Source organism: the organism of the source record quoted next, unplaced genomic scaffold (assembly GCF_019419815.1).
Source record: "Pyrus x bretschneideri cultivar Hongxiangsu unplaced genomic scaffold, Pyrus_bretschneideri_v1 Contig21, whole genome shotgun sequence".
Classification (NCBI taxonomy): Eukaryota; Viridiplantae; Streptophyta; class Magnoliopsida; order Rosales; family Rosaceae; genus Pyrus; species Pyrus x bretschneideri.
Genome location: NW_025999513.1, coordinates 4,676,870 through 4,697,897, shown reverse-complemented (window position 1 = coordinate 4,697,897; position 21,028 = coordinate 4,676,870). Strand labels below are relative to the sequence as shown.

At 35.6% G+C, this 21,028-nt stretch overlaps 3 protein-coding genes across 5 annotated transcripts; 2 read left to right on the top strand and 1 right to left on the bottom strand.

Moving 5' to 3' along the window:
* The first annotated feature begins 3,602 nt into the window (after positions 1 to 3,602).
* On the top strand, positions 3,603 to 8,052 carry LOC103958540. Of its 3 annotated transcripts, none has more exons than XM_018650210.2 (4): positions 3,603 to 3,621; positions 6,035 to 6,131; positions 7,079 to 7,227; positions 7,812 to 8,052. In XM_018650210.2, the coding sequence occupies exons 2-3, from the start codon at positions 6,041 to 6,043 to the stop codon at positions 7,201 to 7,203; spliced, it is 216 nt and encodes a 71-aa protein (XP_018505726.2). In that variant the 5' UTR covers positions 3,603 to 3,621; positions 6,035 to 6,040; the 3' UTR covers positions 7,204 to 7,227; positions 7,812 to 8,052. The 3 variants fall into 3 exon arrangements, with proteins under 3 accessions (XP_018505726.2, XP_018505727.2, XP_018505728.2); XM_018650211.2 differs by lacking the exon at positions 3,603 to 3,621 and adding an exon at positions 5,754 to 5,898; XM_018650212.2 differs by lacking the exon at positions 3,603 to 3,621 and adding an exon at positions 5,769 to 5,928.
* Positions 8,053 to 12,063: 4,011 nt separating this feature from the next.
* Positions 12,064 to 14,419, top strand: LOC103958587 (peroxidase 24-like). Its single transcript, XM_009370870.2, has 4 exons — positions 12,064 to 12,572; positions 12,877 to 13,068; positions 13,198 to 13,363; positions 13,536 to 14,419. Exons 1-4 carry the CDS (start codon positions 12,339 to 12,341, stop codon positions 13,937 to 13,939), a joined length of 996 nt encoding a protein of 331 aa, XP_009369145.2. The 5' UTR covers positions 12,064 to 12,338; the 3' UTR covers positions 13,940 to 14,419.
* Positions 14,420 to 16,810: 2,391 nt separating this feature from the next.
* LOC103958539 (probable 1-deoxy-D-xylulose-5-phosphate synthase, chloroplastic) lies at positions 16,811 to 21,028 on the bottom strand. Its single transcript, XM_009370809.3, has 10 exons — positions 20,618 to 21,028; positions 20,336 to 20,467; positions 20,082 to 20,246; positions 19,815 to 19,965; positions 19,056 to 19,327; positions 18,674 to 18,947; positions 18,128 to 18,435; positions 17,701 to 17,982; positions 17,320 to 17,604; positions 16,811 to 17,204 (listed from the first exon to the last, which is right to left on the bottom strand). Exons 1-10 carry the CDS (start codon positions 20,741 to 20,743, stop codon positions 17,055 to 17,057), a joined length of 2,145 nt encoding a protein of 714 aa, XP_009369084.2. The 5' UTR covers positions 20,744 to 21,028; the 3' UTR covers positions 16,811 to 17,054.

The window sequence follows — 21,028 nt, the reverse complement described above, 5'->3', positions numbered from 1 at the left end:
GGGGAGTGATCCTTATATGTATATTCCCATCTCTACCTAGCACGAGGCCTTTTGGGAGCTCACTGGCTTCGGGTTCCGTAGGAACTCCGAAGTTAAGCGAGAAGGGGGCTAGAGCAATCCCATGATGGGTGACCCACTGGGAAGTTGCTCGTGAGTTTCCAAAAACAAAACCGTGAGGAAATGGTAAGCCCAAAGCGGACAATATCGTGCTACGGTGGTGGAGCGGGCCCGGGAAGTGACCCACCTTGGGCCGGGATGTGACAATTTGGTATCAGAGCCTAACCCTAGCCGTGGTGTGCCGACGAGGACGTCGGGCCCCTAAGGGGGGTGGATTGTGACATCCCACAACGTCCAGGGGAGTGATCCTTATATGTATATTCCCATTCCTATCTAGCACGAGGCCTTTTGGGAGCTCACTGGCTTCAGGTTCCATGGGAACTCCGAAGTTAAGCTAGTAGCGCGCGAGAGCATTCCCAGGATGGGTGACCCATCGGGAAGTTCTCATATGAGTTCCCAAAAACAAAACCGTGAGGGCGTGGTGGGGGCCCAAAGCGGACAATATCGTGCTACGGTGGTGGAGCGACCCCGGGAAGTCGTCCCACCCGGGCCGGGATGTGACATTTTCCTTAGAATTTTCCAATTGCAAAAAGTTTTACAAACCATTCGGGATTGATGAAAAAAATTGAAACTCAAATACTCATCTTCTAAACTTTAAAAAAATTGAAATCAAACAAACAAAATATTCATAAATTGAGTCATACCATAGTTGGAGGATTCAAAACTTCAAAATCACCATCCATCAATAAAAAAAAAACTTGTTTTTTTTTTTTTCTACAAGACCTATTAGGGTTTTAGCTAGAATGAATGTCTGATAAACATGAAGTGATGGTAGGGTTTAATAGGTTAAATTTGAGTTTTATTATTAATTTCATTTTGTACTTAATAGTAATTATGCAATAGGGTAAAATAGACAATTAACAATTTAAATTTAAGTTGGGTGTTAGAGGTTACGTGAGTTCAAATAAAATTTCCCAAACTTCAAAGACATCCCAAAATAATGCATCAAATAAGGCAGGGGTATTTTTGTCATTTTAATAGTATTTTTTTAATAATTAATTTTTTTGTGCTATTTTTTTTAATTAGTGCCTCACAATAGGCTAGCAATAATGTGATTCAATTTATCTACTTTTAAACATATTCAAAACATCTTAAGAGTCGTGTAATACTGGTTATAAAAAAAGGGTTTTTGCGGATAATAATGTGATTAAATTAGTTATCAAATGATTTTTTTTTTTTTAACAAACAATATTATCTACACTAAGGGGGAGGAGGGTGGGCTTAGCCTCACAATGGGCTAGCAATAATGTGATTCAATAAGTTGTTTATTAAATATTATTTTCTCTATTTTTAAACACGCTCAAAACATCTTAAGTGGTGTGTAATGCTGGTTATAAAAAAGGTATTTCGCATACGAATAATAATGTGATTAAATTAGTTGTTAAATGATTGTTTTTTTTTTTTAATAAACGATATTATTTACACTAAGGGGGGATGAGGGTGGGCTTAGCCTCACAATGGGCTAGTAATAATGTGATTCAATCAATTATTTATTAAATATTATTTTCTCTATTCTTAATTGAAATTCTATAGAGACCGATTTTATTATGTGAATTCAGTTGCTTTAATTGGTTTATGAGAGCTTTCTTTTAGCATGATCTAAGATTATTCATTTACTTCAAATATTTGACTTTTCTTTTGTCAATTTACTCTAAATATATTTAAACATGTAAGTCACACGTAGTATGCTGTAATTCAAAAAATACTTTATGCACATGCGTGAGCACATGCATGAAAGCTAGTAATAATGTAATTTAAATATGCATTATTAAGCTCAAGTTAATCACTAATAAGAAAGTAGGCACACTAATATAGGACTAATAAAATTTACTTTTCAGACCAAGAAAAAGAATAGAGGGTTTGGTTAGGATTACTCCACGTATTGATCTGCTAGGGTTTCAACACAAATAAAATAACTCTAGAGTAGAAACCTAGAAGGAAGAGAGCCAATGGACAAAGCATGCTAGCATTCGTTCTTAAAATTTAACAATTTAACTCGCTAATGTTATTATTTATAATAAAAATAAAAAGTAAATTCCGTAAAAATCCTACACTAATTATATAATTAAAAAATTACATTGTAATAATACATGTGATAACTAAACAGATGAGTACAAATTAAATTCTTTATCTGAAAAAAAAAAAAAAGATATCAATGTAATTACACAATTCTAGTAAGGGAAGTGTTATTGACACTCCAAAAATCTCATTCTACACTCCTCACAAGTGTATTTTTCTTTCCTAATATAAAAAGTTTGGAGTGTATAGTAATTCTCAATAGAACATTAAGCTCAAATTGGGAAAAGCAATTTGCAAGTAATTTTGTGTTGCACACCCGTTTTTGTTTCACCAAGCGGTTTTTGTATGGTACTCAAAGGAAGGAAAAGGATTCTTTCCACCAAGTCTATCAAGGCACACAATACGAGCTTTTGAAATTTGATTCAACAACTAAAGTTATTATAATTTTTAAAGTGATCCCTTGTTTGTAGCCGTTGGATTAAATTTTCAAAAAGCCAGATTGTGTGTCTTGATGGACTTAGTGGAAAGGATACACCAAATAATAGTTGAAAAAAAAAACTTATAATTGTCGAAGAATATATCACAAGTGTTCAAGCAAATAATACAAATTATGCAGCAAATAATACAAATTATGCGGTTCGGTTGTGTTTAGGTGGTTTCAAGGTCAATTCAAAGAAACTATGATTTGGTTAGTGTTAGTTTTACTGCAAACGATATCACTACTCTAATTTATATAAAAAAGGGAGAGAGTTTGAATGCTAAACGCAGTGAATTGAATAAGAATACTCTCTATCTACCAAGGTAATCTAGAATCTAGGATTAGGAGGAATGTTATAAAGCTGTCATGAAAACTTTATTCTTCTTTAATCTACTACGACACTCACAAGTAAGACTTTGATTTTCTGCTTATTTTATTTCTTTTAAGAAAGTTGTACAATTTTTAGGAGGTTTCAACTTTCAACACTAAATTGGAATTTTGAAGGCCAAAATAAGCCAAAATAGAATGCCCCCTCTCCTGTTGAAAGTGTATTTCTAAGGGGGAGTTTGGTGACCATTTCGCTTTTAGTTTTCATTTTTTTAGTTTGTGGTTTTCAGTTTTTAATGAAAATGAAAATTAAAAACTATAAAAATGAAAACCCAAGGCCATGTTTGAAAACTCAAAGAAGTAGTTTTCAATTTTCAATTTACAAAAATAGTTACCAAACAAATTTGAATTTTCAATTAAAAAAAAAGTAAAAATTGAATTGAAAATTAAAAACGATATGTTTACCACACAGGCCTGAATTTTTCACAAAAGAAAATATTGGTGGGGATTTAGTTAGACATAAAAACCTGGAGCCCAAAACGCAGGCCCATCTCCGAAATTATCCAGTCCAAACTCGAAAAGATGGAGAAACTCGTTACTCGTGCAGTCAGAGAATCTCAGCCTCCCAGAGCTCTGCCTACTGTTCAGACATATAAATCTCGAGCTATTGTTCTTACCTTGTAATTCTTTAAGCGAAAGCATGCCCTGATCATAATATACTAAGAGATGAGATAATGAGCTAAGCTTCACATTAAGTTAGATATAATAATGTGATTCAAATACGCCTAGAGATCAAATCTTTATTAAGCTCAATTTAATCACTAATAAGAAAGTAGACACACTAATATAGGACTAATGAAATTTACTTTTCAGACCGAGCAAAAAAAAAAAAAGACGGTTTGGCTAGGATTACTCCACGTATTGATCTGCTAGGGTTTCAACACAAGTAAAATAATTCTAGACTGGAAACCTCGAGGGATGACAGCTAATGGACAAGAAGCTTGGTTTGACCGAGACAAAGCATGCTAGTGTTTGTTTATAAAATTTAATAATTTAACTCGCTAACATTATTATTATAATAATAAAAAAACCAAATTCCGTAAAAATCTTACACTAATTATAACTGAAAAATTACATTATTATAATACATGCTATAACTAAACAGATGATTACAAATCAAATTCTTTATCTAACATGTACTTTAAGATATCAGTATAATTACACAATTCTAGTGATTCTCAATAGAACATTAAGCTCAAATTGGGAAAAGCAATTTGGAAGTAATTTTGTGTTGCACATCCCTTTTTGTTTCACCAAGTGGATTTTGTATGGTACACGAGGAAAGCATGGACCAATGCAATCTCTCTGTATTTCATGAGATGGGACGATGAAAAGTAACTCACATGTAGTTTTGTCGGGCCCATGTCATTTAATATTTGTGAGATTGGTTATTTAGATTAAATTTTGTAAATTATATAGTAATTGTTGATAATTGAATTATTAATTAAATGCTAATTAACGTGCTAATTTTTTATCAATAACACATCATATAATTTATATATTTAATCTAAAAAATTAATGTACCTAGCATTACACTTGAATATTAAGCATTGTCATCATCCAAACGTTGGTCCACCAAAGACAAACCAAAAGAGAAGCACAAACGTCCGTCTACCGTCGGTTATTATGGCTGGTATCAGATTCTTTTTCCTTTCACAAAGGTATATGATAAGGTGATGCATAATTAAGCTCATGAGCCACGTGTCATGAAATAAATAAATCAAACCACACGTTGGGTTCGATCAGTTTGGGTTGCTGTCTTGTGGGAAAAAAAAAAAAAAAAAAAAAAAGCTGTTTTCAGAAGTAAGGATAGAGCTGCTTATGCTATCTGCTGTTTTGAACTCATGATTTTTGACAAAATCATTATTTTTTTTCATTTACTAAACACAATTTAACCCCAATTAAAAAAAAAAAAGAAGCTTTTAAAATAATTTCAGCAATGCCAAATCAGTCTTTCATTTCATCATAGTTTCATATCAAACTTCATATGCGTACACCAAATAGTAGTTGGAAAAAACTTATTATTGTCGAAGAATATATTGCAAGTGTTCAATCAAATAATACAAATTATGCGATTCGGTTGTGTTTAGGTGGTTTCAAGGTCAATTCAAGGAAAAAGTATGATTTGGTTAGTGTAAATTTTACTGCAAATGATATCACTACTCTAATTTATATAAAAGACAGAGAGAGTTTGAATGCTAAACGCAGTGAATTGAATAAGAATACTCTCTATCTAACAAGGTAATGTAGAATTTAGGATTAGGAGGAATGTTATAAAGCTGACACAAAAACTTTAGAGTATTCTTCTTTAATCTACTATGACACTTACAAGTAAGACTTTGATTTTCTGCTTATTTTATTTCTTTTAAGAAAGTTATGCAATTTTTAGGAGGTTTCAACTTTCAACACTAAATTGGAATTTTGAAGGCCAAAATAAGCCAAAATAGAATGTCCCCTCTCCTATTGAAAGTGTATTTCTAAGGGGTAGTTTGATAACCATTTCGCTTTTTGTTTTCATATTTTTAGTTTGTGGTTTTCAGTTTTTATGAAAATGAAAATTAAAAACTAAAACAAATGAAAACCTAAGGCCAAGTTTTAAAACTCAAGAAAGTAGTTTTCAATTTTCAATTTACAAAAATAGTTACCAAACAAATTTAAATTTTCAGTTAAAAAAAAAGTCAAAATTAAATTGAAAATTAAAAACCCACACGAGCCTAAATTTTTCACAGAAGAAAATATTGGTGGGGATTTAGTTACACATAAAAACCTGGAGCCCAAAACGCAGGCCCATCTCCGAAGTTATCCAGTCCAAACTCGAAAAGACGGAGAAACTCGTCACTATCGCGGTCGGAGAGTCTCAGCCTCCCAGAGCTCCGTCTACTGTTCAGACTTCAGCCGTATAAATCTCGAGCTCTCGTTCTTACCTTGTAATTCTTTAAGTGAAAGCATGCCCTGATCATAATACACACACACACACACACACACACATATACAGTTGCTGAAATTGGAGTTTTGATTTTTCTTTATGTGTAGTGGAAAATGAAGTTTCTGGATTGGTATTTGAAGATCGCATTCGGGTCGGCTCTGGTTGGAGCTTCCATGGAGTTTTTCATGATCAAGACCGGCTTCTGTGTGAGAACTCTCCATTTCATCATTACCCTTTTCTTTCTTTTGATTATGTACCTGTTGTTTCATTTTATGACATAATTAATGGAGCAATATTGCAATAATTGTTCATAAATTGTTCCCGTAATTTTTGTTTTTTGTAAATTAAATTGTAGTTTGTGAAACCAAATATCAGAGTTGCAGTAGGAAAATTGTGAAAAGGGATCAGACAGAAATATCATTTGTTTTGGTTGAACTCAACTTAGATGAGGTTTCACATTCACATGGATTTTATTGAATTTAGAACCCTTTCAATTGGAATTTGTGTGCAAATGTAACCAATTACCAGTTGTGCTGGTTACTCCCAAATGGTTTCTGGGATTGAAAGATTTGAAGTTTGATCAACTAAATATTTCCTTTGATTTGTCTTGCTCCGCATTTGAGCCGTCATTGGGGTGCCCTTTGAGTTTGACTATGGTTGGGCCATCTAAGTTGTTCCTTCGCTCCCATCGCCCTCTAACCTCGGTTCTCCACTACTCTTAGCATTTTTTTGTTTTCTGCAAAAAGCCTCCACTCTGTATCGTCCCCTCTTTACAAGAGACTAGTTGCCTTCGCATGTTAATATTGTTTCAAACTGCTCTTTTGCTTGATTGGAAATCTGCAATTAGTTAGCTTAATGGAGTTTCTCTTCTCATAACTGTTTCAGTTTTAGGGGATTTAGTCTGCTGATTTGCTGTGTGCTTTCTGTTTTTACTTGTGGTCGTCTTGTCCACTTTTTGTAATTTTATTGTCATTTCCGATAAAATTTGGTTTCGTTGTTCTACAAAATAGATTCCTTTTTCTGTTTGGTATAATCGAGTTGAATTGTTCTGTACCACATTATCTGAAAGAGCGCCTGTTGCGTTCTCTCTTATGACTATTTTTTGTTCTTGCATAATGTAATTCTTAATTGTCCTCTTTTCATACATGCAGATGACAAAGTAACTGTTCTGGAGTCAGAGAAACGGGCTTATGAAAATTCACCGGAGGCCCAAGCTGTCAGGGAAGCTCTCAATCCTTGGAGAAATCGTGATGCAGAAGCAAGCAAGGAATCCTAAGTTGGATGGCTGCATGTTCACAAGGTTTGTTTGACCACATCATAGTTGGGATCTAGAGATCGGCACATTACTATCCAATTGCTTGGTAGAATTTACGACTTCAAGAACTGATATTTTTTTAGCCCTTATACAATTCGACATTCACAGTTGCTAGCAGACTCTAATTCACTATCTTGTTTTCTTTATTTCCTATTCCCTCGCAACTTCTGGCTGGGGGTCACGATTCTAAGCCATTTTTATCGGGGGTGTTATCTGCCTTGTTTTGTTTCAAATATCCATTAGAGTTACATAACACAGATATTATTTATGAACTCGGCCATTTCTTTCCGTGATCGATTGATTTTGACTAACATATGTGTTTACAAAATTTTAATGATAGCTGATAGTATTAGATTCTGTTTATTGACTCAGCTTGAACTAAGCGTCGAAAGTATCATGTAACTGAATATATTCATTATCATGGTAAAACATCTGATTTACGAGAATGTTAACTCTCAAAACTGCACCTACGGTTTACTTGCTAGTTAGACGTTGTAACTGCCGAAGATTTTTTTTGTAAACAAGTTCGGTTTATTAAACACTAAACAGTTTTTTGTGTGGCTCTGCAGGAAGAAGATAACAGTATTAGCAGGAGATCAATCTGAGAAATATTGTAAAAGATGACATCGTTTCTTCTAGTTGAACAACGTTAGAGGTGACCTTGATTATCCCGAAAATTATTTCATTCCTCTTATTTATGTAACGTATCGTTCTTGTCCTGGGGAACATGATCAACAGTTTTTGAATGTATGTAGCCATTTTGGTTGGTTCTTCCAGTACGCATCTATAGTTTGCGAAAAATTTATGTTACTCTTGCCTCAGTCTCTTCGCTCTTTATGCACCATGGCTACAAACTAAAACCTTGCTGCCTATGCATCAAGCATCCCATTCCAGAAATTGGGGACTATATTATTACTACATCTTTGAATTGCAAATAGCAAATTCAGGGTGTTCTAGTGCACCAAAACTTGTCCCTTCTGTTTCGGGGTGTATCATACCAGTTTGTCTCTCTCCTCGCGTGATTTAATTCCGAAACATTGAATTAGAAAAGCAAGTGGCTAAAACTGTCTAACATTCCCTTTGGGGTCAAAGGATTTGAATCCACACATGATCTCTTGAGGATGCAAGCAACAACACATCCTCAGCTAAAAAAAATAATTTCAAAAATCACAAATTTGAAACACTGGATACTTGTCGGTAAAACCCCCATTAAGGGTTGGTGAAAAGGGTGAGTTCAAGATTTCAAGTATCCTTGCTTTGCTAGTGCGCCTTCAATAATTACAGTATTACTTTTGTGCTAATGAAGATCAGCATTTGAGGAGTCGGTTCTAATCACAAAATGAACCATCGAACTTTGGGATTATCAAAACCCACTTTAGAATGATAATCAAGTACACGAGTGCTTCATTCCCTTCCTCTATTAGTGCTTTTACTCGTGCTGGTTAACCAGTTTAGAGACTTTATACTGGTGTTATCCTAGTAGTGGATCGTACTTGCACCTGCAAGACAGATCAACTCATTACTAATCAACATCGATATTTTTCTTGACTTGCATATTACCACATATTACCACAACGTGCGTGAGGTTCTAGCACAAAAGGCATCAATATAATTAGTTATTGAAGATGTTGTAGCTTATCAAACTTTCAATGTGAAATTCTTCCATTCCTCTTCGATATAATTAATCGTGAAGCCATTCATTACATTGTAACGTGTATAAGGCATATCTTCCCGACATTAAATTCGCACTGTCTAGCATTCTTGTGTGGAAGATGAATAGCAAGATACTTTGAAAGATGGAGTGGATGGATGACATAAAACCCACCACCAAATTGGAATGTCAAGCAAGAATTAACCTACCACATTTTGACCAAACAGGAGTGAAGAGTGCGTTTTGTCACTATTGCATCAACAAAAAGGAAGGTTTTAAACTACAGCCCTAGCTATAAAAAAAAATGTTATAAACGAACTGTCAAGATCAAAACCCACCTAATTAAAACCATCACAAAGCTTATTAACTCGATGAAATAGTAGTGGTGAAGATTATGGCTTGCAAGGAGGGTAATTTTGTTGATGTTTCTTGTTTCTTTTTATTTGAAGGCACTGCAGATTCAGAGGCAGCAGACCATCACACTACTAAAGCAGCACTAGTACTACTTGAAGATGATGACGCAGAATCATGTAGCTCTCATACATTTGGTGCTTGTGATCATAATTACTCTAAGGATCGTGTAGAAGATCAGCGTCGGGCGCGGAGTTGGTGTCATAGCAAGGTGTGGCTGCAGTACTCAGAAGGAGCAGCCTCAGGATATGAGGAAGAAGAAGTGGAATCAAAGCTGGTTGGTGTACTTAGCAACATGGATGAAATGGTGGATAGCCTCTTTTGGGAGAATTGCATGGCAGCAGGGTACCCATGAATTTATTACGAATTTTAAAGTCCTTTTGAAATCTTCATCTATTCTACTTTCATTCTTATTAGGATTTATTATAAACCTAATTTAAGCGTTGTTTTATAGATAGAGAAAATGTCATCCTACGTGTATATATACTACTTATTTTGATGCATGCCATAGCTAGAGTTGTGTTAATGTTTGTCGGTAGTAATACGGTCTAATGATATTTTTCTTCATTTGTATATGAGAGGTTTCAGATTCAACTTTCATAAGTGGCGAGTTCGATACCTCATTATAACTAGCTTATTGTGTGACTTGGCTCAAATTACCCCACTAATATTGTTTTATCAGAAAGGGGAGAAAAGAGAAAAAGATCAATGTGTATATTATGTGGTGGTTAGAGTGAAAGTCTCGATTCTTGCTGTCTTATCGCCCAAATAAGATATGTGCGAGAAAGATTAATACTGGAAATGATAAAATTTTGCATTTGATTAAGTAGTATTGATATTAAAAGTTACATGCTTATACAAATTGTTTTCAGGTTTAGGTGTCACGCCCCAGATTTGCGGTGGAGCGAGAATAAAAGTAAAAATAAAAAGAAAAACAAACTTCTCTAATATAAATAATCCGAAAACCTTTACGGTTGTACACAAATAATAAGGTTTAGTAACTAATACAACAGATGGGATGGCGTAAAGGCTTTAGCTCAAAAAGGGATTGAAATAGTAACATTTAAACAAATTCCAAAAATACGGAATCTCACATTAGGCCTTTGAGCGCTTTTAGAGCGATTTATGGCTAGAGGTTACACATAACACCCAAGGCTCTATTTTTCTTGCTAGGTAATGCATTTGTGATAATATATGCTTCTTAGATCAAGTAGAGTTATGTTACGGTTAGTCGCTTAAGCATGTATGGTCACATACTAATTAACATCCATTTATACTTTGTGTAACGACTAACCATAGCAAAATCTTGTCACAAAGTAATATTTATGTGTATTCATCTTCACTTCAGTGCCTTAGCTTTCTCTTCAAGGTGTTTCAGCATGACTTTAATGATGGTTTCTTGAGATATAAACTAGAAAGTTGATTAACATTATCATTAACATTAATTTAAATGTTATGAATATTATCGGATTATTGGACTCCAGTTCTACAAGAGCATAAAGATCGACGTGGCGAGATTAATATGTGGTTAATCAAGAATATCCAAAACAAATCTTTGATTTGAAGCTATCCCCAAATCGAACAGCACATATATGATATATTATGCTTTGAATGAAAGAGATTTTAACTAGCATTTGTGATCAAAGTCCACGAACAGACGTACATGGCTAGAAAACGAGCTGTTCTGACTTTTTTTAATGGTCATGTGTGCTTTATGCCCGTAAAGCTTCACACACACACACACACACACATTGCCAGATTGAAACTCTATATATTGCCAGCCATTACATATTTGTTATGTTTCTTAAGGAAAAACAACAGCAGACAACTTAGATAATTGATCCTGGGACTTACAAAATCATGCATTATATTAACAGAAAGTATATACCTTAGCTACCATGAAACATTGAATTTCTGTCAGCTTCCAGACATTTGCTCGCGTGTACCAAAATGTATGTATCGAAATATAGTATATTGAATTAATGTACCTAAAAGTCAATACTCAAATGTGTGTACCAAAATATACGTACCGAAATGCATTATATTGAATTAATGTACCTATATGATTGTATCGATGAATATACCGAAATATTCAAATGTATTAATGTACCTAAATGAAGCATACAAAATTGTTATTGGAATATATATTATAAAAAAAAAAAAATTAGTTGCCTAAATGTAGACATTAAAATATATTATGATAAATGAAATAAAAATTAAATTTAAATGTAATTAATACATTAAAATAAAAATAAAAAGATAAATAAAACATCAAAATATAACTAATAAATGAGATGATTAAATGTACTAGGGACTAAAATTGGATTTTAATCTTACACAAGGTTATAGTCTAACACTCATATTTTTTAAGGATTAAAATGAAGTTTTCTATTTTATTATGTAATTTAGATTATTATTAATTGGACAACCGTCATATGACTAAACAGATTTAGATTTGGTTGATTTTTAGCAAGACTTGATCTTTGAAGGACGACTTAGAAAATAAATCGTTTGAATCCTTCAGTTACATTGCAAATTGAAAAAAAAAAAAAAAAAAAAAAAAAAATGAGAAAGTTGGAACGAAAAAAAAAAAGAAAAAAGGAAGATTGCTAGCACTCTAACCCTAAATCCTAATATGTAAAGTAACGTCTACGTTCTTTCCCCAAGCTGTTGTTCTTCTTTTTGTTTTTCATTTGGTCAATAGCGGCCATTATTCAACGAATAAGGAGCGATGATTAGCTAGCAGCTACATGTATGTTGCAATTAAACAAGTAGTTGACCAAACGAATCATATACTTCAATTACATATCAAAATGTATCATGAAGAACATCGAATGTTATACAATTGATAATCGAGATCACTTAAAAAGTATTTAATTGATTAATTTATAGCTCAAGGAAACCAAAATAGCTACTTCGAAACTAGCTTTTCCAAGGCTATATATACTCCTAGAGTCCTGGTGCATTTCATATTACGTGTTCAGAAAACAAACTCATACTCAAAAGTTGGGTTTTTGGATAAATATCTTTGATCATGAGGCCTAGCATAAATGTGGTGTTAGTTTCTCTTATTGTGCTCGTTGACGTTGTTAGCGTTTGTAATGGCGGTCGCGGTCGTGGTCATGGTGGGCTGAGTCCGGTGTTCTATCACAAGAGTTGCCCTGAAATTGGAAGAATAGTGAAGAATATCACATGGAGCAAGGTTGCAGAAAATCCTACCATGGCAGCAAAGCTTCTAAGGATGCACTACCATGACTGTTTTGTTAGGGTACGTATGAGCACCAATTCCTTCCCATTTCAGTTTATTACCACATGCATGGATCATGTAGCAAAACCTTAAGATACACCTTAATTACCTTATTATATGTATGTGCACACATACACGATCACACGTTATGCATCGTTGAGAGTATGTTTCCTAGTATCCTAAAATTGACTTTGGGTTGGATACTCAGAGTGTCTACCGGCCTTTTTTCTTGTTATCACAGCATCATCACCTGTACAACGTTTATATATTCTAATGTGTGTGTGTGTGTGTGTGTGTGTGTGTGTGTGTGTGTATCTTGTTGTAGGGATGTGATGCATCACTATTGCTAGATTCAACCAGCGACAACACGGCGGAGAAGGAAGCAATACAAAACAGGAATATTAGAGGTTATGAGGTTATTGATGAAATTAAAGCCAGATTAGAAGAAGAGTGTCCCGGCATCGTCTCATGTGCTGATATTGTTGCCTTGGCAGCCCGAGATGCTGTCTCTTATCAAGTACGTGCCATATATATATATATATACGCTCAAATCATTCCTATATATATTATTATTATATCAAATAAAATCATTCATATATATATTAAATTTGGTTGTGATATTTAATTATTATCGATCATTGGACAGTTTGGAAGGCCGATGTGGCAGGTTTTAACCGGGAGAAAAGATGGAAAAGTCTCCCTTTCGTCAGAGGCTTCAGCAAACTTACCCTCCGCAGGTGCAAACTTCACCACACTCTACCAGCACTTTATTGGTTTGGGGCTGAACGTCATAGATCTTGTGGCATTATCAGGTATGTATCAAGTTTTCTCTTCCCGTTTGATAATTCAATGATCATGTCATGTTACGTCTTTAGACTATCAATCTGAATTACACGTTCAAATGATCACTTTATCCAATTAATGGTTTAGTTCAACTGATTAAATTATTGACCATCTAATAAAAGAACATTTTTCGATGTGTAGGGGCACATACAATTGGAGTGGCACATTGCTCTGTATTTCAAAGGAGACTGAACGTAACCGGAAAAGGTGACATAGACCCTACACTTGATCCAGAATACGCAGAGTTTTTGAGAACACAATGCACCACTCCAGTCGTCGCGGTGGCGCTGGACGCCAACAGCTCAGTTTCCTTTGACAGTCATTACTTTGCGGGCTTGAGGCAAAACAAAGGCCTCTTGACATCAGATGCTGCCCTACTCACTGACCGGCGTTCGGCTCGGATTGTTAGACGTTTGGAGAGGTTCCATGTTTTCATGACCTACTTTGGGAATTCAATGAAGAAAATGGGTGCCATTGGAATCAAAACACGAGAGCAGGACGGTGGAGAGATTAGAAAGAATTGCAGGGTTGTTAATGCTAATTAAGTATTAAATTCCAGTTTCTGTAATGTCATAGTTGCTGTAATTTTTTTTTTTTATATTTTCCAATGGAATAAATAAATGAGCAGGGCTTTGGTTGCAACATCCAAAACCTGTACTCTGAATCTTTTATGAAATGACTGATTTTTTGTTTTTGTCAATAGGATAATTTATATTAAATTCTTTTAAATTATGAGCAAAAGAAGATTTGCATTCAAAATGTAATGGATTGAAGACGAAAGAATTATCCACTAAAACAATTCATCATTTACAACTCTCTTTTATTTTTATTTTTTAAATTGTTATGATCTCGATAGGCCATATATTCATTATCAACTAACTCTTAATTTAATAGCATCTAGTCTCAACTTTGTTATCATTAAGTCAAAATCTCATGTACGACAATTGTTGAAACAAAAAAAGTTTGGTAAATAGTATGTTAACTTACATTCTTAAAGTCAAGTGCTTAAAGCCAAAGAGAGGTTGACTCAGTTGGTAATTAAGGTCCCTGTCTTATGTATCGTCCCACCAAGGTTCGAGTGTCGCTGCTAGTGATCCTAAATATTGGTGAGAGATTTGTAAATTCCTACGCAAATTACAAATCTATACTGATAAAAGTTGTCAATTAAGCGTTACGCATAAGTCCTTCTAAATCGACGTTATGAGTATAGTCTAAAGAAAGTTGAGATTCCACCATAAAACCAATTAGTAATATGGGAAGTAGCCCAACCTCTTATAAGTCCATGTAAGATCCCTTCTCCCATAAATGTGGGACTCATTTTCAACACGCCCTCTCACATGTGGTGAATTTTCGAGCCTAACACGTGGACAACACAATGAGGTGACGTAGAGCACATGTGGCCATTTGGCTGCACACGTGGGATAACCTGCTCTAATACCATGAAGAAAGTTGAGGTTTTACCATAAAACTAATTGGCAATATAAGGAGTAGTCAACCTCATGTAAGCTCATGTAAAGTACCTCCTTCCATCATTAATGTAGGACTCATTATCAACATAGTCTAATGTTGGTGATGAGAATAACCCTAAACATTTTGTTCACCAAAAAATAGTCAATTGCATAAACTAAGTTGGGTAAGATTGATGTGTTGAAGTGGTAAAAGAGAAACTCAGCAGTTGGAAACGTTGGAACATCATTCAGAAAATCGCGGGGAAACAAATAAGGGACCAAAAAAAAAAAAAAAAAACTGACAAACTGTTAATTCGTTTTCCGACCAAGGAAAGGGGCATGTCCGTAATTTGACCACTCGATTTAATAACCGCTCTTACAAAACACATGCAAATATTTACCGAACTGCCTTTTTGTCTCTTCAACTTCCATCCCTGCATGGTTAATTTGCATGCTTTGCCTTCTCGTCGTCAATAGTCAACAGTGTCAATGGGAAAGAGTAAGAAGAAAAATGACCAGGAACTCAAAGTAAGATTCCACGTTTTAATCCACATTTACCTTTTACCATCAAATGACGGACTCAAAATTACATAACTAGATTTCATTTTCGTTCATCCATAGGTTGTATCAGTACAATTCAAGGTTTCAATGCACTGTAATGCATGCGAAAGAACCGTCGTCAAAACCCTTCGCAAAGTCAAAGGTTAACTTCTTTTACAGTTTTATCTTAATTTTGTTTTAATTCTAATTTAGTTTTTGGGTTAATTTATTTATTAGGGGTGGAGAAATTTACGACAGAAATGAGGAAACACAAAGTTGTGGTGACTGGGAAAATCGACCCACAAAAGGTGTTGAAGAAACTGAGGAAAAAGACGGGCAAAAAAGTGGAGATTGTGGTTGACAAGGAAGAAAAACCAAAAGATGCGTCCGGTGAGGGAAATCTGACAAAACCAAATGTTTATCCACCATTTTTTGATTGCTGTAAAGAGAGTGAAATTCTTTTCATGTTCAGTGATGAGAATCCAAATGCGTGTTGCATAATGTAGTAGGGACGAGGGAGTAACAAAGTTTGTGTTTAAAGAGAGTGAAATTCTTTCAAGTAAATGGTTACGGGTTTCACAACTACAATTTTTTTTTTTTTTGGGTATTTAGTACACAAATCAATTTATTTGTTTCATATTAATTATAGGCGAATTTAATGCAATATTGTTCATCTTGGTGTATTTTGGGTTCTTCTCAAATAATCAATTCGAGACTCAATTTTACAGTTAAAAACACTTAAAAAAGATTTTGAAGAAGAAAAAGAATCTTTTAATTCAACTGTTATTTCATCGACTGTCATTTAATAATTGGTGAGGAATTTTCTTTTTCTTTCTATAGCTTGATTCTTTAAGTAATTGGGGAACTAATTAAGTATGTATTTGTTTTGTATATTTTATTTCATGATCAATAGGGCAAAGTGGCATAACTTTTCAATTTAAGGGAAGGTTTTGGAGATTTGACATTCATGAGATATAATTGGAGGATTGAGAGATGTGGGTTTATCACTTGGGAATATTTTTATGTGCACCATCCAATTGTTGTTGGTTGTTTTTCTTTGGGAAGAGATGACATGACATTTCATGACATATACTTTGTATAATGTGATTTCGAATCAATCACCACTAACTAATTTCCTGCCTACACATATATGGAATGTTCTCTTGGCCAAATCCTCCCTAGAAATGCCACAACCCCAATTGCTCTCTCTCTACTAAAACATGTCAACAATCCCTTAACAATGCATTATTAAAATCAAACAACGGATTCCCACCGCATGACATTTCAATCTAGTAACACTTTATAATGCGTAAAATTCTTTCTACAACCATGCATTATTGAATCAGAACGCTATTGTGACGTTGAAACCAAACTTGTATGCGGATGGGTTAAGCAACTAAGTTAAAAACCCAAAAGACACCGTGCAAAAGACTTGAAAAGAGTTTTCTTCTAGTCACAAATCAGTTGCATTTGTAGGCCATGTTACAATCTCAGGTGCCTCAACTAGTTGGAGCTCCTAATTGATGAACTGGATTGTTTAGGTTTCCTTCAGCTACCTAATGCAACACCTTGCTCAAATATGGGACTTTTTTATACAGATGGAAATAGAGAGCGTCACAATTTCGGTTTTGTATACAGCGAAAAAATGGCGCTGCTTTGTAAATTTCTGTCTTCATGACATTATCTCCAGGGCCTCTCTTGTTTGTCCAAGCATATTGAATACGGTTGCTGCAATGTGAGAAGGGGTGAGTCCGGCCTCGGCCAATTGATCAGCAGGGGAACCGTGGTCAATGTACCGGTCAGGAAGAACAATTGGTCTCCACTACAAGATATTGAGCATCAATGTGAGTTTTTAAGGAATTTGAGGAGTATAATGTTTATGCAAGAGTCATCGAAACATCATACGTAGAATATCGTAACAAAAATCAAATGCGTACCTTGAGTTTTCCATCAAGAAGGCCATCAAGGGCCAGGAAATGAGCAACGTGAGAACCAAACCCTCCGATGGATCCTTCTTCCACAGTTATCAGAAACTCATGTGACTTCGCAAGGCTGCGAATGAGAGCTCGGTCCAGTGGTTTGCAAAATCGTGCATCAGCAACTGTAAGACGCAAACCATGGGATTCCACCAAAGAGGAGGCAGCCAAACAGCTCTGTACTGCTGCTCCGTAACCCAAAAGTGCAACTCTTTCCCCTTCGATCAATATTCTTCCCTTTCCCACCTGTAGGCAAATTGCCAACGTTCAATCATCTTGTAATTATTGAAATTTATGGTTACTATAGATAGATACATAGTAGTAGATACTGCTGAAAGTCACCTCGAGAGGAGTGCCTTTATTCCCTAGTGGCAGCTCAACACCAACCCCATTTCCTCTTGGGTATCGGAAACAACTTGGTCGGTCATCTATGGCAGCAGCAGTGGCTACCATATCGAAAAGCTCTGCCTCATCAGAAGGGGCCATCACCACCATGTTAGGAAGGCATGCCATGAAAGTGACATCAAAAGACCCGGAATGCGTAGGACCATCAGCTCCGACCAGCCCAGCTCTGTCCATAGCAAATCTAACCGGAAGCTTTTGCAAATCTACGTCATGTACTACCTGAGGCCCAAACATGGAAGCCAATATTTGAGTTTATATACTCTTTCAGTAATATTCTGACCATCTAAGAGTAGCACCATATCAGTTTTTGAAAGAAGATAACAATGATGGATGAAGTTAAAGATGAAAGAAGCTAATAGCTTGCCTGGTCATAAGCTCTCTGCAAGAAAGATGAATAAATTGCACAGAAAGGTTTTAGGCCTTCACAGGCCAAACCAGCAGCAAAAGTAACCGCATGCTGTTCTGCTATTCCAACATCAAAGCATCTTGTTGGAAACCGGCGGAGGAAGAGATTCATACCTGTTCCACCTCCCATTGCAGCATGGATAGCAACAATATCTTTGTCCGCTTCAGCTTCTGCAATCAAAGCCTCTGCAAAGTATGTTGTGTAAGATTGTGTACTAGCACTTGCTTTGAATTGCTTTCCAGTTGCCGGATCAAATTTGGCCACTCCTGCAATAGCAAAAGAAAAACTACTTTATTCGCATTTCATTGACTATATCTAGATTACGCACATGCAGACCACATGAATGAGATCTTTTAACGGCATTAAAGACGTTCAGTTTTCCTTTTAAAGAATCATCAGCGAATAAATTGTTTGCGTACAATAATGGATTTAATTTCAGAACCAATTCAATAAATAATAATGCACTTGTTGCTTATTTGTCTCTTCAGAAAGAAATGTATATACCATGGTACTTGTCTGCCGCTTTTTCTGCATACGGATATCCCCTGCCTTTCTCAGTGATAAGGTGGATCAGGACAGGACCCGTTGTTTTGGTAATTTTAACCTCTTTGAGAATGGAAATAAGATCATCTAGGTTGTGACCATCAACCGGACCTATATAATATAGTCCAAGCTCTTCAAATAGTGATGAACCAGTACCACTGATCATTCCTCGAGCATACTCGTCAACTTTTGCTGCCAGATTATGCACAGGGCCACCAATTTGTTTAGTAACTCCCTGCAACAATCGCAAATCAAAGTTGAACCATAATCAGAATCTCCACATTTTTGGAAATGCAAGTGTTTTCTGTATGCTGAATTATGTTCGGACTTAATTATTACTTACTTTGGCGACCTCTCTTAATTCTCTGAGCGGCCTGTTTGATTGCAACCTACTGAGAGCACTACTCAAAGCTCCTACCGGCGGGATGGGTCCGTCAAGACTAGCGGTAGGTAAAGAAACCTGTTTATTGTCATTAAGAATAATAATCATGTCAGAATCGAGGTACCCCGCATTGTTCATGGCTTCATACGCTTGCCCTGCTGTCATGGCACCATCACCTATTACAGCAACTACATGATTGTTTCCTCCCTTTAGATCCCTGCCTACTGCCATCCCTGCATTTTCATTAACATCCTCGATTAAAAACCAAAATGAGGAATTGACCTTTAAATCGAAAAATGTAATCGGGATTGAAATTGTAGAAACTAAATAGAAGTCAATCGGATCATTCGGAAAAAAAAAACTGGCGTGAGGATAAATATAACATTTTTCCATAACATTAGATGCATGATGCAAGTATATCAAATTGTAACTAGTTACACGAGAGTTTAGTTAAAGGAATCAGATTTTCTTCACTTAGAATTATAGAAATATTGTTAACAAATAGGTTTCTAATCTACAATACGATAAACTATCTTATAATTACAATTGTGTGCAACTTCCTAAGGGACGTTCATGTTTTGATCCCGATTGTTAAACGGAAACCTTTTACCTCAGATCATCAGTTAATATTCTAATCTTAAATTCAATTCCTAACCACAAAGGAACACTTATAAGTTCAATACACTTGAGTTCTCAACATTTATCAGAAGAGGAAATTACCCAAGCCTGCAGAGATAGTGGTAGAACTGTGACCAGTGCCAAAGCAATCGTATTCGCTCTCAGAGCGCTTAGTGAAGCCGGCTAATCCATTTGTCTGTCTCATGGTGTGCATCTTTTCTCTCCTCCCAGTCAAGATTTTGTGTGGGTAAGACTACACAAAACAAAACTCACAATTTGCAATCAAAACACGGAAAATTTTGAAGTTATTGAATCACTGCTTTTTCGATATCAGAAAAGGAGAGCAACCAAAGAAAGAAGGTGAGAAACCTGATGGCCAACATCCCACAAGATTCTGTCCTGAGGAGCATTGAAGACATAGTGAAGAGCCACAGTGAGCTCCACAACACCAAGGCTTGAACCGAGGTGGCCTCCAGTTTTTGAAACATTGAAGATCACATCAGACCTCAGCTCATCTGCTAGTTGTTGAAGCTCCTGAATTAAAATTAATTAGCACAAGCAAGATCAATTAAAACCAATGCAAATATATCAAAAATTTAAAATTTAAAAAAAAAATTATATACCTTGACAGAAAGATTTTTCATGTGAATTGGATAGTTGATGGTGTCCAAGAGAGGAGTGGGAGGTCTCTGTGAGTGATACTCCCCTCTCTCTGACAGTGACGCACAAATCCCACTTGGCCGTTTTCTCATCACCTGCTCCAATTGACAACAAAAAACAACTAAATTTTTGTTCTGAATTATAAAATTGACATTTCGAACAAAACCCATTTCTCCAAAACTCAAATCATCCATGCAGTGAGTGCCCCTTGTGAAATTCACAAGAAAGATGCAAACTTTTCTGACCTGATTGAGCTTCTGCTGAGATGGGCATGGAAGAGGTGTTCCCACAGAGAAGTGGGATTTCTGAGCATCTGCAGATGCTGCTGGTTTGCTGATATGTGCAGGAAATGAGAATGCGCAGAGAGCCATTGCATATACAAGAAGAAGAAGAAGAAGAAATGGATCTCAAGAGCTTCAAATTTGCAATCAGAGGTGAAATGGATAGGAACCCAGAGAAGGGTATCAAGAAACTAAGGTCTCTGGGAGTCTCAGAGTTTTCCCCACTGAAATGGTGATAGTGTCAGTGGGAGTTACTGAATAAAATAAGGGAGGGATGGGGAGAGAGAGAGAGAGAGAATGAGTGGATGAGCAGTGTATTGGAAATTAAGAGCCTTTTTTCAAGGACCAAAAATGGTGACTTTGTATATGTGATTA

Coding starts and splice junctions, on each gene's coding strand:
- LOC103958540 (XM_018650210.2), top strand. CDS start 6,041: ATGAAGTTTCTGGATTGGTATTTGAAGATCGCATTCGGGTCGGCTCTG. Junction 6,132..7,078: donor CATGATCAAGACCGGCTTCT/GTGTGAGAACTC, acceptor TCATACATGCAG/ATGACAAAGTAACTGTTCTG.
- LOC103958587 (XM_009370870.2), top strand. CDS start 12,339: ATGAGGCCTAGCATAAATGTGGTGTTAGTTTCTCTTATTGTGCTCGTT. Junction 12,573..12,876: donor ACCATGACTGTTTTGTTAGG/GTACGTATGAGC, acceptor ATCTTGTTGTAG/GGATGTGATGCATCACTATT. Junction 13,069..13,197: donor GAGATGCTGTCTCTTATCAA/GTACGTGCCATA, acceptor ATCATTGGACAG/TTTGGAAGGCCGATGTGGCA.
- LOC103958539 (XM_009370809.3), bottom strand. CDS start 20,743: ATGGCTCTCTGCGCATTCTCATTTCCTGCACATATCAGCAAACCAGCA. Junction 20,468..20,617: donor CTCAGCAGAAGCTCAATCAG/GTCAGAAAAGTT, acceptor CAATTGGAGCAG/GTGATGAGAAAACGGCCAAG. Junction 19,328..19,814: donor CACTATCTCTGCAGGCTTGG/GTAATTTCCTCT, acceptor ATGAAAATGCAG/GGATGGCAGTAGGCAGGGAT.